At 33.6% G+C, this 22024-nt stretch overlaps 1 protein-coding gene across 4 annotated transcripts in view; it reads left to right on the top strand.

The window, feature by feature from the left end:
* The window catches only part of LOC118200351 (degenerin mec-4-like), a 124927-nt gene extending 105982 nt beyond the window's left edge, over positions 1-18945 (top strand). For all 4 annotated transcript variants that reach the window (XM_085824239.1, XM_085824238.1, XM_085824241.1 and 1 more), the window contains 3 exons: positions 10194-10319; positions 10489-10564; positions 18502-18945. In XM_085824239.1, the coding sequence (XP_085680365.1) occupies positions 10194-10319; positions 10489-10564; positions 18502-18645 (346 nt within the window). In that variant the 3' untranslated portion in view covers positions 18646-18945. The remainder of the gene's footprint in view (positions 1-10193; positions 10320-10488; positions 10565-18501) is intronic.
* Positions 18946-22024: the final 3079 nt, after the last annotated feature.

Raw genomic sequence — 22024 nt, 5'->3', positions numbered from 1 at the left:
TTCTACAAGACTATTTACAACAAAACATCATTGAACCAGTTCCAGACACTGTTGATAGTGAATCTCAAATCACGTTTTATTTGCCTCACAGAGAAATCGTTCGTAGTGATCGAACTACTAGTAAACTACGTATCGTATTCGACGCGTCTTCACATGGACCTGGTGAAATCTCGTTAAATGACTGCTTGCATATTGGTCCAAATTTGTATCCTGACATTCTTGAACTTCTGTTGGCCTTCAGGCTTCATCCTGTAGCATTTACAAGTGACATAAAGCAGGCTTTTCTTCAGATAGAAGTAGATGAGAAGGACAGAGATGTAACGCGTTTTCTGTTTACTAAAAACCCATTCGATGATCCACAAAATTTTATAACTTATCGGTTCACACGTGTGTTATTTGGTGTAAACAGCAGTCCATTTTTACTGGCTGCAACCATTAAACACCATTTGAAACAATATGAGAAAACCTACCCTGCCACTTGCGAATTTCTAAATGATCACATTTATGTAGATGACATCATTGGAGGACACCAAAACGTTGAACTTGCTTTCAATACCAGTTTAGAATGCGTCAGTATTTTTAGAGATGCTAGTATGATTCTACATAAATGGCACACCAATTCTCAAGAACTGCGCGAATTATGGATTAAAGAAGGTATTGAATCCGAGGAATCTAGTCATGTTTCGGAAGCTGGAAATCCTCCATTGAAAGTGTTAGGAGTCGCTTGGGACAACCAAAGTGACATAATTTACTTTGATGTAAAAAATTTGATAACATTTCTCTCAAAACAAGTTAATACTAAACGTTTTGTCCTACAGGCAATAGGACGAATTTTTGATCCTATAGGTCTATTATCACCGTTTGTACTTAGAGTCAAAATCTTATTGCAGCAAATTTGGACACTTGCTTTAGATTGGGATGATGAACTACCAGAAAATTTATGTTCTGTATGGAAAACATGGTGCAAAGAAGTTTCCAATTTATACGTAATCGGTATTCCACGATATTATTTTTCTGCAATCGGTAATAGTGATGTGAAAAGGATTGAACTGCACTGTTTTTCTGACGCTAGCAAAAAGGCGTATGGTACAGTAGCGTATCTACGTATAATTTCTAGCAATGAACAAATATATACAGTTTTTGTTGCTTCAAAGACTAGAGTAGCGCCTTTAAAACCGCTCACCTTATCTAGGTTGGAACTAATGGGAGCTCTTTTGTCAGCCAAATTAGGCACTAGCATCACTAAAGTTTTGAAGTTACAACTTTCTTGTTTTTTCTGGACTGATTCGAAAATCACACTTTTCTGGATAAAAGACTGTGCAAAGAAATTTAAGCTTTTCGTTAAAAATCGTATTCAGGAAATACAAAATTTGACATCCCCAGAAAATTGGCATTATTGCCCCGGTAAATGTAATCCCGCTGATTTGGCTTCGAGAGGAGCTAAACTTCCAGATTTGAAAAACAATCCTATCTGGTTTCAAGGACCAGAATGGCTTAGAATGTCGTCTGAGTTGTGGCCTCGACAGAATGAAGAGAAACCTGTCACTGAAGAAGAATTAGAATACCGCAAAAATATTAATGATATTTATGAATTTGTATGCACGGCAGTTGAAGAAAGGCTTATAGACATCTCAAAATATAGTAATTTAAGAAGATTGTTGAGAATAACTGGTTGGATAAAGAGATTCATCGGTAAAATTAGGAAAACAAACCATTTGACGGGTCCATTAACGACTGAAGAAATAGTAGATGCCGAAAATTATTGGATTCGATCTGAACAAGAACGTTTTTATCCCGAAGAAGTTGAGTCTCTGAGGAAAGCGAATAAAGTCGAAAAGAAATCAGCTTTATATCTTTTTAACCCATTTTTAGACCAGAACGGGATACTGAGAGCAGGTGGAAGATTAGAACATTCTAATTTGTCACATGATGAAAAACATCCGGCAATTCTTTCAAGAGACTCCTGGCTAACAAATTTGATAGTAGAAAGTGCACATGTTAAAATGATGCATGGAGGAGTAGCAACGACCTTAGCTGAAATTCGAAGTCGCTTTTGGATCCCAAAAGGACGTCAATTTATCAAGAAAATAATAAACAAGTGTCTTATTTGTAAAAGATATTCATTGAAGTCTGCTGACCAGACCACTTCTCAACTTTCAGAAGACAGAATCAATGAGACACCACCATTCTACGTATCTGGCATAGATTTTGCTGGACCGATTTGCGTAAAAAACATCGAAGGAAGTCAAAAAGCCTATGTAACATTATTTACATGCGCTATCACTAGAGCCATACATCTGGAACTTGTACCGAATCTCTCTACAGATTCTTTCTTGATGGCATTCAAAAGATTCACATCTAGGAGAGGCAATTGTCGAGTAATTTATTCGGACAACGCAAAAACTTTTAAAAAGGGAAAAAAAGAACTCGAACATTTCTCTAAACTATTGTCGAATGAGAAATTCCAAGATTTTCTGTCGAATGAAAGAATCAGTTGGAAGTTTATAATAGAACGAGGGGCTTGGTGGGGAGGCTTCTACGAGAGATTAGTAAAATCAGTGAAAGAGTGCTTACGAAAAATTCTCGGTAAAGCTTTACTAACGTTTGAAGAATTGTCAACAGTTTTAGCACAAGTGGAAGCTGTTTTGAATTCTCGTCCTTTGACATATGTGTACAATGACCACAAGGAACCGTTGCCACTGAAGCCAGTCAATTTTCTGGTTTTTGGAAACAAAGATTCTACATTACCTATCAACTTTAATTCCATTGTTAAAGATGGCTCTACCAAGTCCTCTCTGACCAAAAGAAAGATTTATCAAGATTTATTGGTTAGGCAATTGTGGACTAAATGGAAAAAACAATATTTGATGGATCTTCGGACTGCTCATCAATTAAAAAATCCTAACGTTTACGATGATCTAAAAGTTGATGATCTTGTATTAATTGAAGGCAACAATAAGTGCAAACTTTTGTGGAATTATGGTAGAGTGATAAACGTTTTTCGTGGTCGTGACAAGAAAGTTCGTTCTTGTGAACTAAAAACTGCTGATGGAACAATATTAAAACGACCAGTTCAATTATTATATCCTTTAGAACTTTAAAAATTTTTTTATTGTTTAATAATATGAATATGATTGAATATGTTTTATGCAATTGTTTATTTTGATAATTTAGTTTCATATGATTAGATTAAGAATCGTTTAAATTTACCGAGTGTCAAATTATATTTGATGATAACACACCTTTTTTAGAATTTAGTGATTATAGTTTGAATATATTTTCTATTCATTTAATATACTTATCAATTGTTTTATAATTATATGTTAAAATACTTATTGCTATAAATTTGATTGTTGTTAGATTGATGTGAACTCTTGACAGAGTTCAGGTGGGGAGTGTGTGGAAATTATTTTGATTAATTGATAGATGGCGCTAGCATTGCGTGTTAACGAGACGCGACGTGCCTTCTGAATTTCCATAGACTCTCCACCGGCAGTTCGATAGATGGATGTGTGAAGGTTCGCACACTATTTGATAAGGAACACTTCGGTTCCTATTTGACTTCGATTTTCGATTATGAAAGCATATAGATTTATTTGTCAACTGAACCACCATGTTTGATCTATGATCTGTAAATATTGTACATATTAAAAGTTACATTTAAAAAGTTATTGATGTCGATTTATAGATCTTAGAATATTTTGAAACAGCATTCTCACTGATGATTGACATCAACTCGATTTCAACGCAATCTTTTGTAACTGCGACTTCTGACTCAGCTAAACCCTTGACAGGAAAACGCGCATTTTTCCTTTTAAATCCCAATAAATTAATACAAGATTCAGATAATAATGTTGATTCGGAAGCATTATCACAAAGCATTCTAATATTACGTTTTTGACCCATCGAATCAATTACATTTACATATGCAGTTGGCAATAAGCCAAAAGTTGTTTGAACGTTATTATTTTGAATTACAGTTCCGTTTTGTTTTCATTCGTAGACGCAATGTCTGATATTTCATTCACGATTGCATTCCTTCTTTGCTGTTCTGACTGAAAACGGCTCTCAGAAAGAGACGCAGATGTGGAATAACTTTTTAACTGATTTTCACACAGAGTACTATGATGCAATAACTGGCAATAATGACAACGATGTTGAGACATACATTCAGATTTTTTGTGCTGACTAGAAAAACAATTTAAACAAAGATTGGTTGATCTTTACAATATGGTAACTGGTAGTTTGGCGACATTTTGGAGGCGATAAAGGTTACTATCTGGGACTTTGGTAATAATGTGAGCAGTACTCAGTTCCAATTACGCATTATTTTGTGTGAGGGAAATGAGAGATCATGGGATATGTCATGTGATATTAATGGACGAATTACGGTTCTTTAATCGGAAAAGGGGGGAAATCGGGAAAAAATCTGAAAATTTTGTATTTGGCTTTATTCTGTGTTGTGTGAAACAGTGTTCGTGAATTTTTGGATCCCATGGCCGTAACTAAAGTGAATTCGAAATGGGTATTTATGTATGTATTAATTTAATGTATGTGCTCATTTATATTTTAAGTAGTGTTTTTGAATTTAATTATATTTTAATTAAATGATAGTTATTTTGTGAATTTTATGTTTGTAGGAATTTGGTATACGTTTTAGTTGAAGTAAACGTGCATGGAAATAATTTAAATATCTGACACTAAATATTTGTAATGGTTGCGGTATGAATTCGTTGGTGACGTGTATAATGTAATAGATAATTTAGAGGTAAAAGTTTTTGGATATTTTATTTATTTTATATGTGAAAATGTTCATATTTGGAAAGGGTAAATACTTTTTCGCTATCAGGTAATTTCATATATGTTCTTTTTACCGGGTTTAAAGATTGAGAAAATTGTCATGTATTTTCGTGAAATTTTTCTAATTTATGAGAAAAAAGCAGTGTACATGGATATAGTGAAGAGTGTGCGCAATGCCATTTTTGTGCAATTCTGGGATGTTTTTTTAAGTAAAAATACGTCGACGTGTACATGGTTTAGTGATATTTTAATTAAATGATAGTTATTTTGTGAATTTTATGTTTGTAGGAATTTGGTATACGTTTAAGTTGAAGTAAACGTGCATGGAAATAATTTAAATATTTGGTACTAAGTATTTGTAATGCTTGCGGTATGAATTCGTTGGTGACGTGTATAATGTAATAGATGATTTAGAGGTAAAAGATTTTGGATATTTTATTTATTTTATATGTGGAAATGTTCATATTTGAAAGGGTAAATACTTTTTCGCGATCAGGTAATTTCAATATGTTCTTTATACCGGGTTTAAAGATTGAGAAAATTGTCATGTATTTTCGTGAAATTTTTCTAATTTATGAGAAAAAAAGCAATGTACATGGATATAGTGAAGAGTGTGCGCAATGCCATTTTTGTGCAATTCTGGGATGTTTTTTTAAGTAAAAATAAGTCGGCGTGTACATGGTTTATGTGTATGTGTTATTTTGAAAAACGCGTAAGGAGTATGGTATTGTGCACTTTTTCCCAAGTTTGCAGTGAATATTTGTCATGATTAAGCAGTTTTGTTAGATAAAATTTCTAGCATAAGTGTAATTCGGCTAGTAGATTGTTGGAAGAAGTGTTCGGTAGATAAAAAGAAAAGAAACATGTCTTTACTTTGTGAAGACAAAATGGCGGCGGGGAAAAAAAATAGAGGGTTGCTGTAGGAGAGTTGGTCGCCAAATTTTCGCCAAAAAAACGCCAAGTTACCATAATGTAAAGATCAACCCAAAGATTATTTTTCCTGACAAATTGATTTCTTTCTTTGACAATTAGTGCTTTAAATTTGGGGCATTTGAAAAGAAAATGATCTGACTTACACATAATACATTTGATACTTTTGTTCACAGAAAATCGTTTAACACTAGGTTGAGTTTTTTCCCTTTCTTTTTCGTGGAAAATTTCTAAAGAGGAACATCTATCATTTATAAATTGAATAAACATTTCAAAAGTAGGAAATTCCACTTTTGCTGAAAACTCAGACCATTGCTTACATGTTTCGTTATCAACCTTCTGTAATAAAATATAAATTAGCCAGACATCCCTTTCATTAGCTTTTGGATCAATAGATTTTAAACCTCTGCTAATCTCATCAAAAGTATCGGCAATTTTTCGCAAATTAATTGCATTTGCATTAATTACACAAGATTGTTCCATGAAAGTTTTTATTAGTGATGTGACAATTTGTTTTTTCTTATCATACCTAGATAATAATTTTCCTCAGGCTTCCATATAACTATTTTGTGAAATGGGAATATGTTTAATAATAGAAGCCGGTTCATCAGTTAATAAACCCTTTAGATATTGAAATTTTTGAATGTTGCTTAAATTTTCATTGTTAGGCACTAATGATACATATAAGTCCTTGAAAGACATCCAGTTTCTATAATTACCATTAAAAGATTGCATATTTATTCTCGGTAATTTAAAATTATTAGCAGTATTTGTAGTACTAGAAACTGGAATTTGACGTTCATTAACATTAGTAACTTGCATATTAATAGTAACATTTAATTTTTCAAGTTCTTGTTGTAGTTTGGCTTTGGTTTCATAATATTTTTTCTCAAATTCTTCCATTTCAGAACTTTCCGGCGGAAGTTCTGCGTCTGCCTTGTCAAAATCAGAATAAACGCTTTCAATTTTTTGAAGTTTATTCATTAAATTGTATTTTTCGAATAACTGCTTATCATCAGTAATGAAATTTGAAATTCTGGTAAGGGCAGCTTTCGCTCTACTATTTTTTGCTATCTTAACCTTGTCTTCCATTACGACGTAATGGTGCAATGAGGAAAACTTGTAAAAAAGAAAAAAAATACTTATCTTGCTTGGTCTTTAAATGAATTTCGATGCTAAACGTATCCACTAGTATCCATTACTGTACTGAATGCAGTGCTGACGAAACCGAAATCAAAAGTCCTTTAATCTCGTCGGTGCCTCCAAAATATTATGTTGCGATGTAATGTGAATGAACTAGATACGCGTCCTCGTTTTAAACACAAACTTATATTAAATAACTGCACAATACAAGTATAAACAAGAAAATGACATATAAAACTTATAAATACGAGAAAAGAACAAAAATAGTGAAAAATAAACAGCATTGCAGCTGCCTTGCGAATGCGTTTGTCTGAGCCTGACTATTCAACTAAATTCAATGTCCTTTGGCATAGTTCCAGAAGCGAAAGAGTCAGGTTGAGTTGTTCTGTTCCGGTGCTTCGGAACAGGGGTATTTATAGGATTCTTTCCCAGTGTGGTTTAATTTACATTGGCGAAACTAAGAGAGCTTTAAAATTTCGCGTCAAGGAACATGAGGCATATGTTAGAAAAAAGGAAACACAGAAGTCTTCTGTTGCTCAACATTGTTGGTCCGAAATTCATACTTTCAATTTTTCTGCTGCCAAAATTATTCAAAAAAACATCTTCCATTGGAGAACTGGATTTTCTAGAGGCATTTCACATTCAAAAAAATCTTTCTGTTCTTGTTAACGATCCTAATTCCAATTCATCATTGCCTTTGGCCTTTAAAGAAATTATGTTTTAGTTCTAGTTTCACCAACAGATGGCGCCACTTGCTTATTCTTGTCCAGGCTTTCTTATCTTATCTAATCATTATTTCCTATCTTGTTCATTTGCGGTTTCGCAGCTGAGGATGGTGGTTCGGTAAAACCATCGAAACTAGTCCTGTGAAAATTTTGAAAATTAACCCTGATTTTTGTTGTTTGACTTCTGAATTAGTACTTATTGGCGTGTTATTGTGTCTTAAGTAACAATTTTCCTCCCCCGTCCTTAGTTACGTTATTACAAAATGTCTGAAGGTGCTATTTTCCGGGGGATGATACTTGCGTTGGAACGAAAAATTTACCCGCTGTCATAAATTCACTGTACTTTCTGGAGAATAAGCCTTCGACATGTGGATGGGGTCTTTTCTTTGCTTAAAATTCTCGACCTCCATCCAAGGGTTTGTTTCCCAAGGGAAGAAATGCATGCATTCAGAAATTATAATAGAATCAATTTTTAATATAATTTTATTATTAAAAGGGTGAAACTGTTGCTCAGTTACGTTAAAGAGGTTCCGTAGCCTTCTTACTTAGGGCTCGGGTGCGCTTCCGCTAGAATTATGATTTATCCCAAAAATTAAGAAGCACTAGACCCGAGCTCCAGTGGGCTACGGCGCAATTTAAGCTCTGAGGTGACTTTACTTGCCGCAGAAGAGCCATCACTGTCAGCGTTTGATGCCGAAGTGCAATTTTGCATTGATAGTTTGAGTCATCATGCTACGATCGGAAAGATTCAGAGTTCCAGACTTGATGCTCATGCGATAGATAGAAATAGGGTAAATTAGCCCAACAGCCCTTGGATCAGAAGTTGTTATTTCACAGATGGCCTAATCAGTGGCGTAAATATGGGTATGCAAGGAATGCCGTAGCATAGGGGCCCGAAGGACTGCATTTACATGTTTGAACTTAAAAGACGGATTCCATTACATATATATAGAAGCTTTAATTCATTTTCCCTTGATTAGTTCAGAATTAGAATTTCAATAAAAGAAGATTAATTATTATTTTTATATTCTTTATCTTGTATTTTTTTTTTTCCTTTTGCTTTTCATTTTTATTTTTAGAATTTGTACTACTATAAATTCTTATTTTAATTTTAATATGTTTTGATTTTGTGTTAAACCCCTTTTGCACGATTGTTTATATTAATATAGTTGAGGAATAGCCTTCATTTGATTCCAATTTACTTTTAGCTTTAGAATCTTTAAGCATATGTAGGTAATAGAATTCGTTTTCTTTTAAGATTTTAAGGGCCCCCTACCTATATGGTGCAGTAACGCAATTCTCTGTATGACGCAGATAGGAGGCCCTTGGAAGCACCTGAAACAGATTCAAGTGTTTGCAAAAGTTAAAATTCTAGCATTCGACTACGAAATAATAACTTCATGACCTATCCCAGTTTAGGGATAGCAGTGAGCGGAAAATAGGAAAAGTTTCTTTGTATTCCTTAGTCTCAAACCTAAAAATTATTAAAGGCGACCCCCTAAAGGAAAGGTTTCTCCTTTTGCAATCCCATATCAAAAAGCGGAGGAAGTGGAAATTAATTATAACTATTTATTATAAAGTACTTATTTTATATATTAATTTGTTTCTGTATAATTCGCATTATCGAATAATCAGTACACATATTTTCTTCCTTTTCTTAAGGCTATATGTCGACATGTTCCTTTTGTTATATAGACTTATTCATTTATTATCAGTATGCATCTCAGTGAAAGGAGAGAAAAATCTGTCTCTCGCACTCACACCAAAAGTGTTAAGTAACTGAATTAAAATCGTCTGACGTCAAATACCCAGACTAAAGCAAATTTTCATTTCACCAGTTGGTCAAGGGAAATTCACCAGTTGGTCAACTGGTTCCCTAAGAACGTGCTTTTATTTTTTAACAATTAATCCAGATGTGATAAAAAAATCATCATGAAAACATTGGCTCCTGGAATCCTTGATTTTTTTTTTTTTAATTTTCGCGTTTTTTATTTATTTATTTATTTTTAAGCACATTAAATTTATTGGGAAAGGGGCCCAGGAAAAGTTTTTTGCATAGGGGCCCAAGAGTTCTAGTTACGCCACTGGGCCTAATGTTATAATTGTAAATGAAGAAAATTGTGTCTTTTTCTTCTTTTTCTCTAAAGGCGAAAAAAATCAAATACATCCAACAAAATAACTGGTTGTTTGTATATCTTTATGGTAAAAGCTTTTATCATGCAATGACATATTATGGAATGAGCGTAACTTTGATGAAACGTCTTTTGCTTTTGTCTCACGGTAAGAAACAGCGATTTAAACCAGACTACTAGCGAAACTGTTATATATCCGAAAATGATAAAGGTGATAACAGTTCGTTTCTGTTACCTAACTAATTGAAAATTGACAACCTACAGCTTTTTCCAAACGAGAGAAAGAGAAGGTCATCTTTTTTGTTGTTGTTGTTGTTTTGAATAGTAAATGTGTATTCCTTTTAAATGACTGGTTGTCTCAAAACTGTGATAACCCCTTCAAAATGACTTTAAATAGAAATTGCAATATACCTCATTCCAAGCTTATGCTTTTTTTTTTTTTTTTTTTTTTTACATATTCAAGAGAAAAGAATTTCAATGTATACATTTCTGCGTCAAAACTGAACAAGGACTTCTTTCGTATTGTGAAGAAAATCAAGACTTTGAAATTGGTAAACGGCACACCACATGTTGCTGAACCTCAATTCAAGTAAAGTATTAAATTCTCTTAATAGTTAATTACTTAAGACAACCTGTGTACCTAATCAAATGAAACCTTGGCATAATAAACCTTTATTTATACTTGTTTTTTTTTTAAGTATTATTATAAGCATATTAAACCTTTTATTTATTTATTTACTTTTTTTTTTCTCTTTTAGGATGGATATGATGGGACTTTTGGTTTTCTACAAGACTTTGACCATAACGAATATGACAGAAACATCCATATACAGTGTTTGTATTTTAATATTTCTTACAGTTGTTCCACCAGCCTAACGATTAAACTTTTATCCTTACTAGATTTACCGTATAAAATACCCTTACTATATTTCCGCGCATAATCCGAAAATTTTTAACAAATATTTTGCTGTTTGAGGTTTGAAGATCAGTTTATGTACGAGTTCAAAATTACTTACGAATAATTCGATCACAAGACAGAACAATTAAAAATATTAATAAATGAAACAAGAAATATAGAATTAAATTGGTTTCTTGATACAGTGATTCTCAACCACCGTGCCGCGGCACTTTTGTGTACTGCTAAATTCTTAAAGTGTGCCGCCAAATTTTGGAAATGTATATGGGTTTAATTCGTAACGTATATGGGTATACGGTATTTCGGAAACGTATATGGGCATACGGTATACATGAGAATTGGTGAAATTCGATTTTTAAGACATTTAAGAACCGCGCCAATTTTGGTATCCAAGCCGATTTTGATGCCAAATACTGCTGTATTTGAATTAATTTTGAACGAAGCGGAAGAACTAATTTCGCTTTTCTAATAATCGAGATTTAATTTTAAAATATTCGGAATAATCAATTAATTCATTTTGGATTAACATCAGGTGTGATTTTCTCACGATGGCCAAAAATGCTTTAAAAATATTATTACAGTTTTCTACATCTTATTTGTGTGAATTCGGATTTTCAGTATTAACCAGCATAAACACGAAAAAAAGATCGAAACTTTCTTATTATTAATCCCTTCATAAATGTATTGCTGTTTTTGTAGTACATATTATTTTATTTCATATTCAAAATTATTATCATACACTATTTTACACAGTGTATTATTTAGGTAAGTAAACAACTTTTAAACTTGTCTTTTTCTTTGTGTGCCGCAAAATTTTGGAATAGGTTAAAAGTGTGCCACGACAAAAAAAGGTTGAGAATCACTGTCTTGATAGAATAGGTCTTCATATATGATTTACAATGTGGTTTGGAAGTTACTTTGAGTTTTATCGTAATTGAAAGCAGAATTAAGATGTAAATTATTATTGTTTCCTTACGTTCATCCTCATTTTTTTTTTAAACTAAAACTAATAATAATAATAATAATAAAACTAAAAGGTTTTAGATTTTAAATTACGTCTAAAGGGGAGTTTTTTTAATGTTTTGTGTGTTACCTTTATTTATTAAATATCATGTTCATTTATGGCGCCAATTTATGGTTCCACTTTAATCTATTCGATTATTAAAGTTTGCAGATTTTAATATTATTGTTGGATAAAAGACTTCCTGCCACTATGCAGGTACCGTCACGCGTGTTACATAAAATTCGTATGAACAGGCTTACTTCAGGAAATGATGCAATTTAGGAACATTATTAATATTATAAATTATAATTACGTATTGCTTTTTTTCTGATAGAAATCAAAAATAGTCAAATTAAAAAGGAGGATTAACGATTGTTACAAATTAAATTTATGATTTTATCTTACATATTTTAATCAGATTTCTTAATATCAGTATCTGAATAAGAATTTTCAAGCCAATTTCAGAAGTTTTTCACTGTTGCAGTTAAATATGGATGAATGAGTCATTCCCCATTTTTTACCATTAACGATTTTGTTCTCCTCCTTAAAGATAGTATTTTCATTTCTGTCCATAGCATTGCTGACGCAACACTTTTGAAAGATGCGAAGCCGTTTATAAATTATTTTTTGAATGAATGAAAACTTTGTTTGAGAGTATAGCTATGTTAAATGACAAAGTATTCGAAATTTTGGGGACGAAATATTGCAGATTTCTAGTTGGATATATAACGGAATTTTAAATTCGTCTTCTTCTAGGGTTTTCAATTTTGGTTGAATTTGTGCATCAAAATCATACCTTTTGGGTTATTACGCTTATACGGTGTACTCTCGATTATCCGGATGCAAACTGCCTTTGTTGTGTAGAGAATTTGCCAACAATGTCCATGGCTATTCTTTCTATCGGACGAGAAGCCACAGGCAGTCTCAGAAGGGAAGCCTTGTGAGAAGGCCGGTGACCCCTCCTTCCGATACAGGAATAACAAGATTTTACATAATTATGAATGTCCCTATGCATGCCTTTCCAATAAAAGGATTTTTGAATACGTTGCAGTGTGCGATGGAACCCGGAATGCGCCGCCACCGGCGAATCGTGGTGCTCTTGCAGAATACGTGAAACTAAAGATCGTGGAACAGCCAACCTGTGCAGTTTTTGCCAACGGGTACGTTGCTTAGCATATTCACAATATAAAATGCCATTACGCATAAAAAATTTCAAAAAACGAGGACTAGGAGTCAATTTTTTTTTTTTTTTTTTTTTTATATCTGAAATAATCTGCTTACACTGCATATCTGAACCCTGCTCTTCTTTGAACGTCTGTAATAAGTCTGGACTGACAGAATTTTGAACAAGATGTGTTACATTTACTGCTCTAGACAAGAAATCAGCTGTTACGTTCAATTTCCCTGGTTTATGTATTATTGTATAGTCGAATTGGGACAAGCCCATAATCCACCTAGCTATCCGGGAAGTGGAATCCTTCAATTTTAGTACGTGGGACAGCGACGTTTGATCTGAATAAATTGTGAACCGTTTTCCTAAAAGGTACTGGCGAAAAAAGGCAGTTGCCCAAACTACTGCTAAAACTTCCCTTTCAACTGTACTGTATCTGGTCTTCGGATCTTTTAACTTCCGGCTTGCGTAACAAATTGGATGCAAGAACCCAGTATCATCCTCCTGACAAAGAACAGACCCTAAGGCTAAATTGGAAGCGTCCATACAAAGCGAAAACGGTTTGGAAAAATTAGGTAGAGTTAAAATAGGTTCCTTTAAAAGTTCATTTTTAAGAGTGTCAAAGGAATTTTGAGCTTCATTGGTCCATTTAAATACAATTTTTTCTTTTGTTAGCTGTGTAAGAGGAAGAGCCTTCTGTGCGAAATTAGGTATAAATCTTCTATAAAAACCTACAAGCCCGAGAAACCTTCTAACTTCTTTTCTATTCCGAGGAGGAACAAATGCTTGTACAACTTTTAAATTTCTGTCATCTGGTTGTAAGATACCTTTTGATACTTTAAATCCTAGATAAGTTATTTGGCTTTTGAGAAAATGACACTTGGACGGTTTCAACTTAAGATTATGATTTCTGAGTCTGTCAAAAACTATTTTAAGCTTTTCAAGGTGTTCGTCAAAAGTACTCGAAGCTATCACAATGTCATCTATGTATATGCCTATTTTTAACGGGGGCAGATTGGCTAAGACAACAGACATGAGCCTTTGGAAGGAACTGGGTGCACTGCGCATACCAAAAGGTGTCCGAAGCCATTCGTAATGCCCGGAAGGGGTCGAAAAACCACTTTTAAAGGTGTCATCCGGGTGGATCTTCATTTGGAAAAATCCCGAAGTTAAGTCCAACGTAGAAAACAAATTCGCATCACCCAACTGTTCCACAAGCTCGAGCATATTAGGAAGAGGAAATGAATCTTCAACAGTTTTTTCATTAAGTTTCCGAAAATCCGTCACTAGTCTATAAGTATTATCAGCTTTCTTTACAAAAAGAACCGGCGCACTATAAGGACTATCGCTTTCTTGAATAATATTGGAATCCAATAATTCTGTTATTTGTCTATCTAATTCCTCGCGAAGATGAAAAGGCACTTTGTATGGCTTTTGTCGAACCGGAATACTATCCTTAAGGTTAATATTGTGTAGAATTGTATCGCACCCCGTTAGCTGAGTTACAGAAGAAGCGAAAATGTCATTGTAATGGCCTAAAAGCTTAGTCAGGTGCTGCTGCTGATCCGGTGACAAGTGAGAAAAGTCAAATTCTCCCCCCCCCCACACGACTCAAAATCCTCTCCTTTCTCCATGGTCGTCGTGTTATTCACGCAAGCAGTTTCTATTGAAGACATAGCAACAGGAAGAATAGATGCTAACTTAGTTCTTTTGTTAATATGAATAGTCTGTGGAGTAAAATTTGCTATCGTAACGTTAAAAGTCTTAGAATCATTATTTAAATTAACTGATCTTGCCACAGAGAATTTACTATGAGAGTTTTTATCAATCGGCTCTAATAGGACTGTGTCATGCGAATCATTAAACGTAGGAGCAATTACCTTTACTATATTCTCAGAAAACGGCAAAAGTTTATGTTTACGAACTGCATAGCAATAATCCAAGGAATCTATCGGTCTCGGAAAGAGACAATTTGAACTGTCACACCAACGTAAAGCAAAATTTTGCCCAAGTAATTGTTTAGTGTTAAAATCCAGAATGAGTGCATTATCAAGTAAAACTGTGTTCCTAAAATGGCACCATAGTGCAAAGAAAAATCCTTGTCCTTAATGAGAAATTCAACAGGAAAAATCCTGCCTTGCAATACTACGGGAAGGGAAACTTTTCGTGTGATTAGAACATTCTGATTAGAAATTCCTTTTAAATAAAGTTTACAAGGAGAAAAAATGAAACTTTACAACCCTGCAATAATTTTTTCCTCTATAATATTAACCGTTGCCCCCGAATCTATCAAAAATTTAATTTCTGTCTTTAATATAGAACCCTCTACTATTGGTAATGAAGACTCTCCTGTAGTGACTACAAAGATAAATGGCACCTCCAAAAGGGCATTCGAAGATGAAATGGAAGTGTGTTTCTCCCCACCCTTTTCTAGTTTAAATTAAATGTCTGAGCTTGGTGATTCAGTTTGCTACCAGTTGCACCTCGATCCTGGGATGCTACCGCCAAATGTTCGGGTGCCATATGAGAATTAAGTCTATTCGCCGTTCCTGCCTCTCTTTGTCGAAATCTGTGATCTGATCTGCCCTGCTCGTTATTAGACCTGCCATTTACATAACAATTTCTGCTTATGTGTCCTACCCGGTTACAACGGAAACATCTAGGCTGTAAGGATCTCGACCGAGGATTATGCATCATCAAAGATTGCATTTGGCTCTGCAAAGTATTCATCATCTGTGTCAACTGGGTTAAGTTCTGTTGTTGCAATCTAATAGCCTCTACAAGCTCTACATTTTCACCTGAAACGCAAAGAGTGTCCTTGGAATTTACCGTACCCGTAGTATGGACCGCCTTAACTTCAGCTGACTGAAAATCTGTCTCAGCATGGTTTTTTATCCACATCTCTTCCTCCAAAACTGCGTGGTTTTTCGCTGCTATAAATGATTTATGATTATGGGGCAAGAGCAGACGTCTAAGGTGCAAGTGTAATCCTTCTAGAAAAACAGATAATAGCAATTCCTGTCTCTGAGTCTCTGCTGCCGGATCGCCCATCCTTTCTACTGGCACTGTTTTATAAGATAAAGCCTCGATACGCGCAGCGAATTGTCTCACTGACTCCCGCGGCTTTTGAAATGCCTGTATAAGGGAGCGAATATGGGAATGTAGACTTTGAACTGTTGTAAACCTGTCCTTCAAGGCACCTACCAGGTAGGAAAAGCCAGCTTCGCTCCTCAAACGCGGATTATTCCTAACAAATTCCGTGGCTTCCCCCCCCCAAGTTTAACCCGAATTACCGTAACTTTATCTGACTCCGTCCATCCTACATGTGATGCTATCAGTTCGAGTCTATCTAAAAAATCAGCTAGGCTAATGCTATTTTCTCTCGCCGTAAAAATAGGAACTGACTCCAGTGGGTCCAAGCCAAAAACTGAAGTACCACTTACGCCCGGGGCTGTCTCTTCCAACATCTCTACTGATGGGTCAGGCTGTCTAGCAGAACGGCACGTTTTCTTCGACATATCGCCCTCTAATAGTTTTGAATCATTCAAACAAGTTCCCAAATTGTCAAGCTAACCTAAATCAGCTGCCAGTTACGCGCAAAACTTTAAAAAAAAAAATCCACTCGTTGACAACTCCGGTACTTTTACAGAAAACATAAGTATCGATCATTACATCTAAAAAACATACTGAGTATTTCGAAAGCCTCAAAATTTGAAATTCACAAACCTTCTTAAAACCTAATACTTTTGTACTAGTAAACAACCTAACATGCACAGTATGAAATCATCGAATCACACGTACTAAAACACTATCTTTTTAGTTAATATTATACCAAAACAATTTACCTAACCTTAAATTCAATTCTTAAATTAAATTAGAGAATTAATATCCTGCAATAACCAGTAAGCAAACATAATTCAAATCAAAACCTTAATTAGTCCTCACACATAAAATTTAACACCTTCTTAAAAGAGTAAGTTATACAAAATAAATAAATTCAAAAATCAGTTACTGATTCGATCCTTCACTAAGCAGAGGTCACTTTTAACCAGAGCGCGGTCTGCCTACGCAACGGTATAACCGGGAGTGTAGATTATAACAATCAAAAAGGGATAACGATGAACAGAGAGATATTCGAAGACTGATTCAAGACTAAAAGGGTTCTTGCAGTGAAGGATTTTTTAAAAAGTAAAAGTTTCCAGGAAAAATATTATTGTTTTTCATTATTTAATTTTTTTCAAATACAATGCAGGACTCTAGCATTTGGTGGCTACAGTTTGAAAAGTGATTCGTCGTTTATAGTAATTGAACGCAAAATCGCAAAACGAAAACAATAGTCCTTCAAGGACAAAGCCCCTTTGGACTAAAAAAAAAAGGGGGGAAGGAAAACATCGAAAAATGGTTCGATAGCGATTCGACTGTACCGGGCGACTGAAAATATAAGCGAAGAAGATACTGATTAATATCTTAGTCCTGAGATGCCCACCAGCGACCGAGCGGTAAATACGCTGAACACTGGTAGTTCGGTCCGAGGTTCGAATCCCGCGAACGGGCTGGCTGCATGGGCGTTTTCGTGGTTTTCCCCATGTGTAACGTGTATACGAGCCAGTTTCCCCCAGAAAGTCCTCCACGAAAGGCATCTCTTCCCTTAGGCAGATAGCCCTAGTGTGCTTTGCCATAATTAAATACACCACACCACACCTTAGTCCTGAGATAAAAAGGATTTATCCTTAAACGCTATTGGACTTCATCGACCAAAGAAAACAGCATTTCTAAAAATAGCTGTGAAATTCAACAAATATTTAAACGTTTAAATTGGCAAAAACAAAGTAAAATGACTGGTTTATTTAAGAAATAGACACAAACAATATGCGCGAGAATTCATAGTTTGAATTATCTGTGTTTTAATTTATTCGTGACTTGCTTCCCCGAATAATCAAAAGTACTCTGTATTCGAAAATATTAGATATTTCGTTTTAAAAACATATGCTTAATTTAAGTAAAAATGACTGAAAAATTTTTAGAAGGAATATTTTAAATGTAATCATGTTTCTTTTTTATACGTTTTAGTAGTAATTCCAATAACTAAATAAATTTTACAATCTAAATAACTAAATAAATAAAATATGAAAGATAAAATTTCATGTTAATAGATATACAAGATACTGAGTTCTGGCTTTCGACAAGTCAGATTTGCAGCGGGAAAGTTCTTCTAAATCACAGCCATTCAATATACTAATATAAGCACATATATATTCAGTGCAGTTACTTTGAAGTTATCCAGTACACAAATCAGTATTTCATTTGATATAAATGTTTGTTTTATGGATGAGAGGCAGGTATCTAGCTTTCTTGTATTTTCTATATAAAGCAAGTCTGGGCGGAGCGAAGGCTACGTAATTGTCTTTGCAAATTGAGACTAATGTTAATGAAATGTTATTGAATGTTTTTAGTTCAGACTCTATCATTGCTTAAAGACAAAAAAAATTAATAACCGTCTTAGTTATTATTTTTTAATTTTGTTTGATTTAAATATACTAGCAAATTTTAAAATCTAAAGCCTATTCATAAATCTCCTAAACAAATATTTGAGACCGATTACGTATTACAAATAGCTAAATTTTTAATGCAATATTGTTGATTATTTCAAATTAATAAAGTATGTAAATTTGTTCTTTCAGTGGGAATTCTTAGTCGCGAACATAGGTGGCAACTTAGGTCTATTCTTAGGTTTGTCTTTAATAACATTTGTCGAAATCATCGAGTTTATTGTTGATGTTTTAGCAAAATATTTGTACAGTGTTTATAAGAAATACAGATGTTGAAACAGCAAATTTTAAGAAGAAAAGATCCTACTAAAGTAACTGTTTCTTACTGAAAAATATCTGTGATGAATCAAAACTTCCTCAAAACTGAAACAATCTATTCAGGATTCTGAACAGATTTATATAACAGATTTTAACTGTGTATTATATATTACAGAACTTTGCTGATGAAATTGAATTGGAGACGAAACACTATGTACAAAAAATGAACAGTAGTATGAACAAGTGTAAAGCAAAGATGTAAATAATTTCATATTGTAATACACTGCTTGAAATAAACTAGTTTTTTATTCACTGTAAGAGATATTTATTTTTCCTTTATATTTCTAAAATTGAAGATAATTTGACTAATAATGCCTAGAAGCCCTCGTATTTTTAATATGCATACTAACATTTTCTAAATTTTGCCTTATGAAACCTCGTTTCATAAAACAGGTAACTTCTTATTTGAGGAAACTTGTAGAGTCATTAGGTATTTTGGAAGCAGAAGAAGATACAATATGCAACGCCTTCGGGAATTGAATCACGGATCTATCTTTGGGATACGCGCCTAGCGTGCAGACCACCACACCACGAAGGTACGCTAAGAAGGCGGTCGAAATAGCTTATATACTCCCCCCTTTTAAAGGGCGACTGAGGTTTTTAGGGGACCCAATCGTCAAATCCTGGGTGTGGAGAGTCATCATCCATCACCCTTTTAGTTCGGGCGCCACTTGTAGAGTCATTAGGTATTTTGGAAGCAGGAGAGATGAAAAATATGCAACGCCTTTTCCAGGAATCGAACCACGGACCTCTGGAATACACGGCCAGTGCGCAGACCACCACACTACAAAGGCACGCTAAGAAGGCGGATGTATAAAATTTCGTTTCTAAATATTGTAAAACACACGAAGAGTTTTAAACTTTTCTTATGTATTACAATTTATCAGTTTTATTAAATTTGAGTATATATATTATAGCAATAATGTAAGATAAGTATAACAGGCTCTAAAATAGTTTTAGTTTTATTTTGTTATGGTATTTATCATCATGTAAAAATATTTATGTCGAGTCTTTCAAGTCATTTGCATTTAAGGAGTCAACAGTTACAATGACAAATTTATTACATTTCGAAAAGTAAAGTTTTGCTTCTTCAGAGTTGTTCGTAATTGAATCGCATTTACATTATTAGAATCTTAAACTGGTCATTTTTCATTAAAGGTGCGTTCCTTTTCTCATTGAATAGCCTTTTTTGTTTACATATGATGATAATGCTGTCGACTGTTTAGAGACTTTACAAACCAGTCAATAAAATTTCATACTTTATATTAGAATATTTATTGGAAAAAGAAAGAAAATACTACCGTTTTCAATAATCTATTGAACTTTTTAATTTTAAATTAGAAAAACTAGAATGGGAAAAAATAAAATACTCTATAATTAATATTATAACTCTATAGTAAAATATTACAAAATATTTTTGTCTGTGTCTTCAGAAACGCATACCAAGTTTTTACAGAATAATATTCACAATGGAGCTTCCATTTCATTCGTTGAAACTCCATAGAAACGTAAATTCTAAATTTAACACTTGAATACCTAGACATATTTCTTTGTGACATTTCTTTATTCTAAGAAAAAATAATCAAAACTCAGATGAAATAGAATGAACAAGTTCTAAAGTTCTAATACTCTATTTTACGAAATTTAGAAAAATGTAAAAATTTGAGGTTTAAGAAAGGATACTTACATTAAAATAAGGATGTGGCTTCTTAAATCGTGTTCCACATTACAGTTATTATGTTACTTCTACAAAGACTGAATTGAATATACCTATGACAGAGTATATAATATGTTTTGTAAGAAAGAGCTGATATTTCAGTATACTCTTTTGTGAGTAAATAAAGTTATAAAAATGTGATATAAGACATTTTAACGCTTTATATATTAGTATCACTAAGAGCTGATAATGCATTTATTTAGAGCACAGTCAATAAACCTTATTTAAGCAAATAAATATATGCTTAAACTCGAAGTAAGACACCGAATAGAAAAGAATTAATTTTAAAATATTTCTAAAAAAAGCATCAGTTTAATAAAACAGAAATCATCAAGTGCTTCGAATCACCTTAAAAGTATGTCCATAATACATACGACATACTTCTCCAGTGTTTAAATCTGAAAAATCTGAAATTTAAAATATATTTTAAAGTAAAATATGCCAATGAAATTGAAATTCTTTGTTTACGGGAAGAATGCTACAAATATGGAAATTGCAGAACGCGTTATCATTGGATGTATTCAATTTATATTAATCTTTAAGATATCCTTGAGATCACACGTTCAAGAGGTAAAAGTTCAGAAAGCAATAGAAGTAATGTTTCGCCAGAGCGCGTTATATTTTATTATAGGCTGGTCTTAATCGCGCTTCTTATTTGAAATCGCCAATGACCTAGCATCTAGTGTAAAAATAGTAATACCCTCATATCTGTGGGTGATTCGTTCCAGGACATACCTTGGTTCATGTAACATAGATAAATGTGGTAAAGTTTGATACATCCAAGCACAATAAACATAATCAATATTAAATGTGGTATGATCTTAAATTCACTTAGTGCGAAATCAAGTTACATATTAAATATACACACCATAAACTACATTATAAATACAATAATGCAAAATATACTCTCCAAAAATGTTTGCTTTCTCATCAATGGATAAGACATCACAGTTACTGTTAAGTTTTAGAAGCTTTGTTAGCACTTACCACTGGAAGCTACTGCATCGCAAATAAGAAATTTATGAGTACGAGAGCGGCAGGACAATGTTGTTCCCATTAAGTTAAATCCGTTAAGAAAACGTATTTAATCTTGATTATTATTGGAATGCAGTGCTTAGATTGTTTCTGAGTTTGTGTTTCACATTTGGTCGTAGGTTGGTCATCAACTGGCCTACATTTAAAAATTACATAGAACTTATCTATCGCGATGTGAATCGCGATCGCGAATAAACGAAACCTCCAGTACGAGGGTCCGATTATATTTAATAATTAATATGATGGAGACTAATACTGCAGCGCTATATTTTGAAAATTATTAATACAAGTCTTATTCAAGCATTATAAGATATTTTTAGCCATTCATCTTTTAAAATATATCTACTTCACTTCATGATGCTGGAGAGAAAGGGCATCCAATCCTGTTCATAACCAGGCAGGCTCGAGTCGAAGTCAATGGATTATGCAAGAAAGTAATCAAGCTTATTTTCTTGCTCTTCAAATCCTTTTTTCTCATCCGTTTGGTGGTGCAAGTTGATGGGTTAACTACATTGAAACACAGCGTGTCTTTCGGTATAAACTGTTTGAACATTTCGGTGGATTTGGACTATTTATAATCTTTGA

The sequence above is a fragment of the Stegodyphus dumicola genome, chromosome 9 (assembly GCF_044657685.1).
Source record: "Stegodyphus dumicola isolate Sdum_Otavi_A_Nest chromosome 9, ASM4465768v1".
NCBI lineage: Eukaryota > Metazoa > Arthropoda > Arachnida > Araneae > Eresidae > Stegodyphus > Stegodyphus dumicola.
This window is presented reverse-complemented; position numbering and strand designations above follow the sequence as displayed.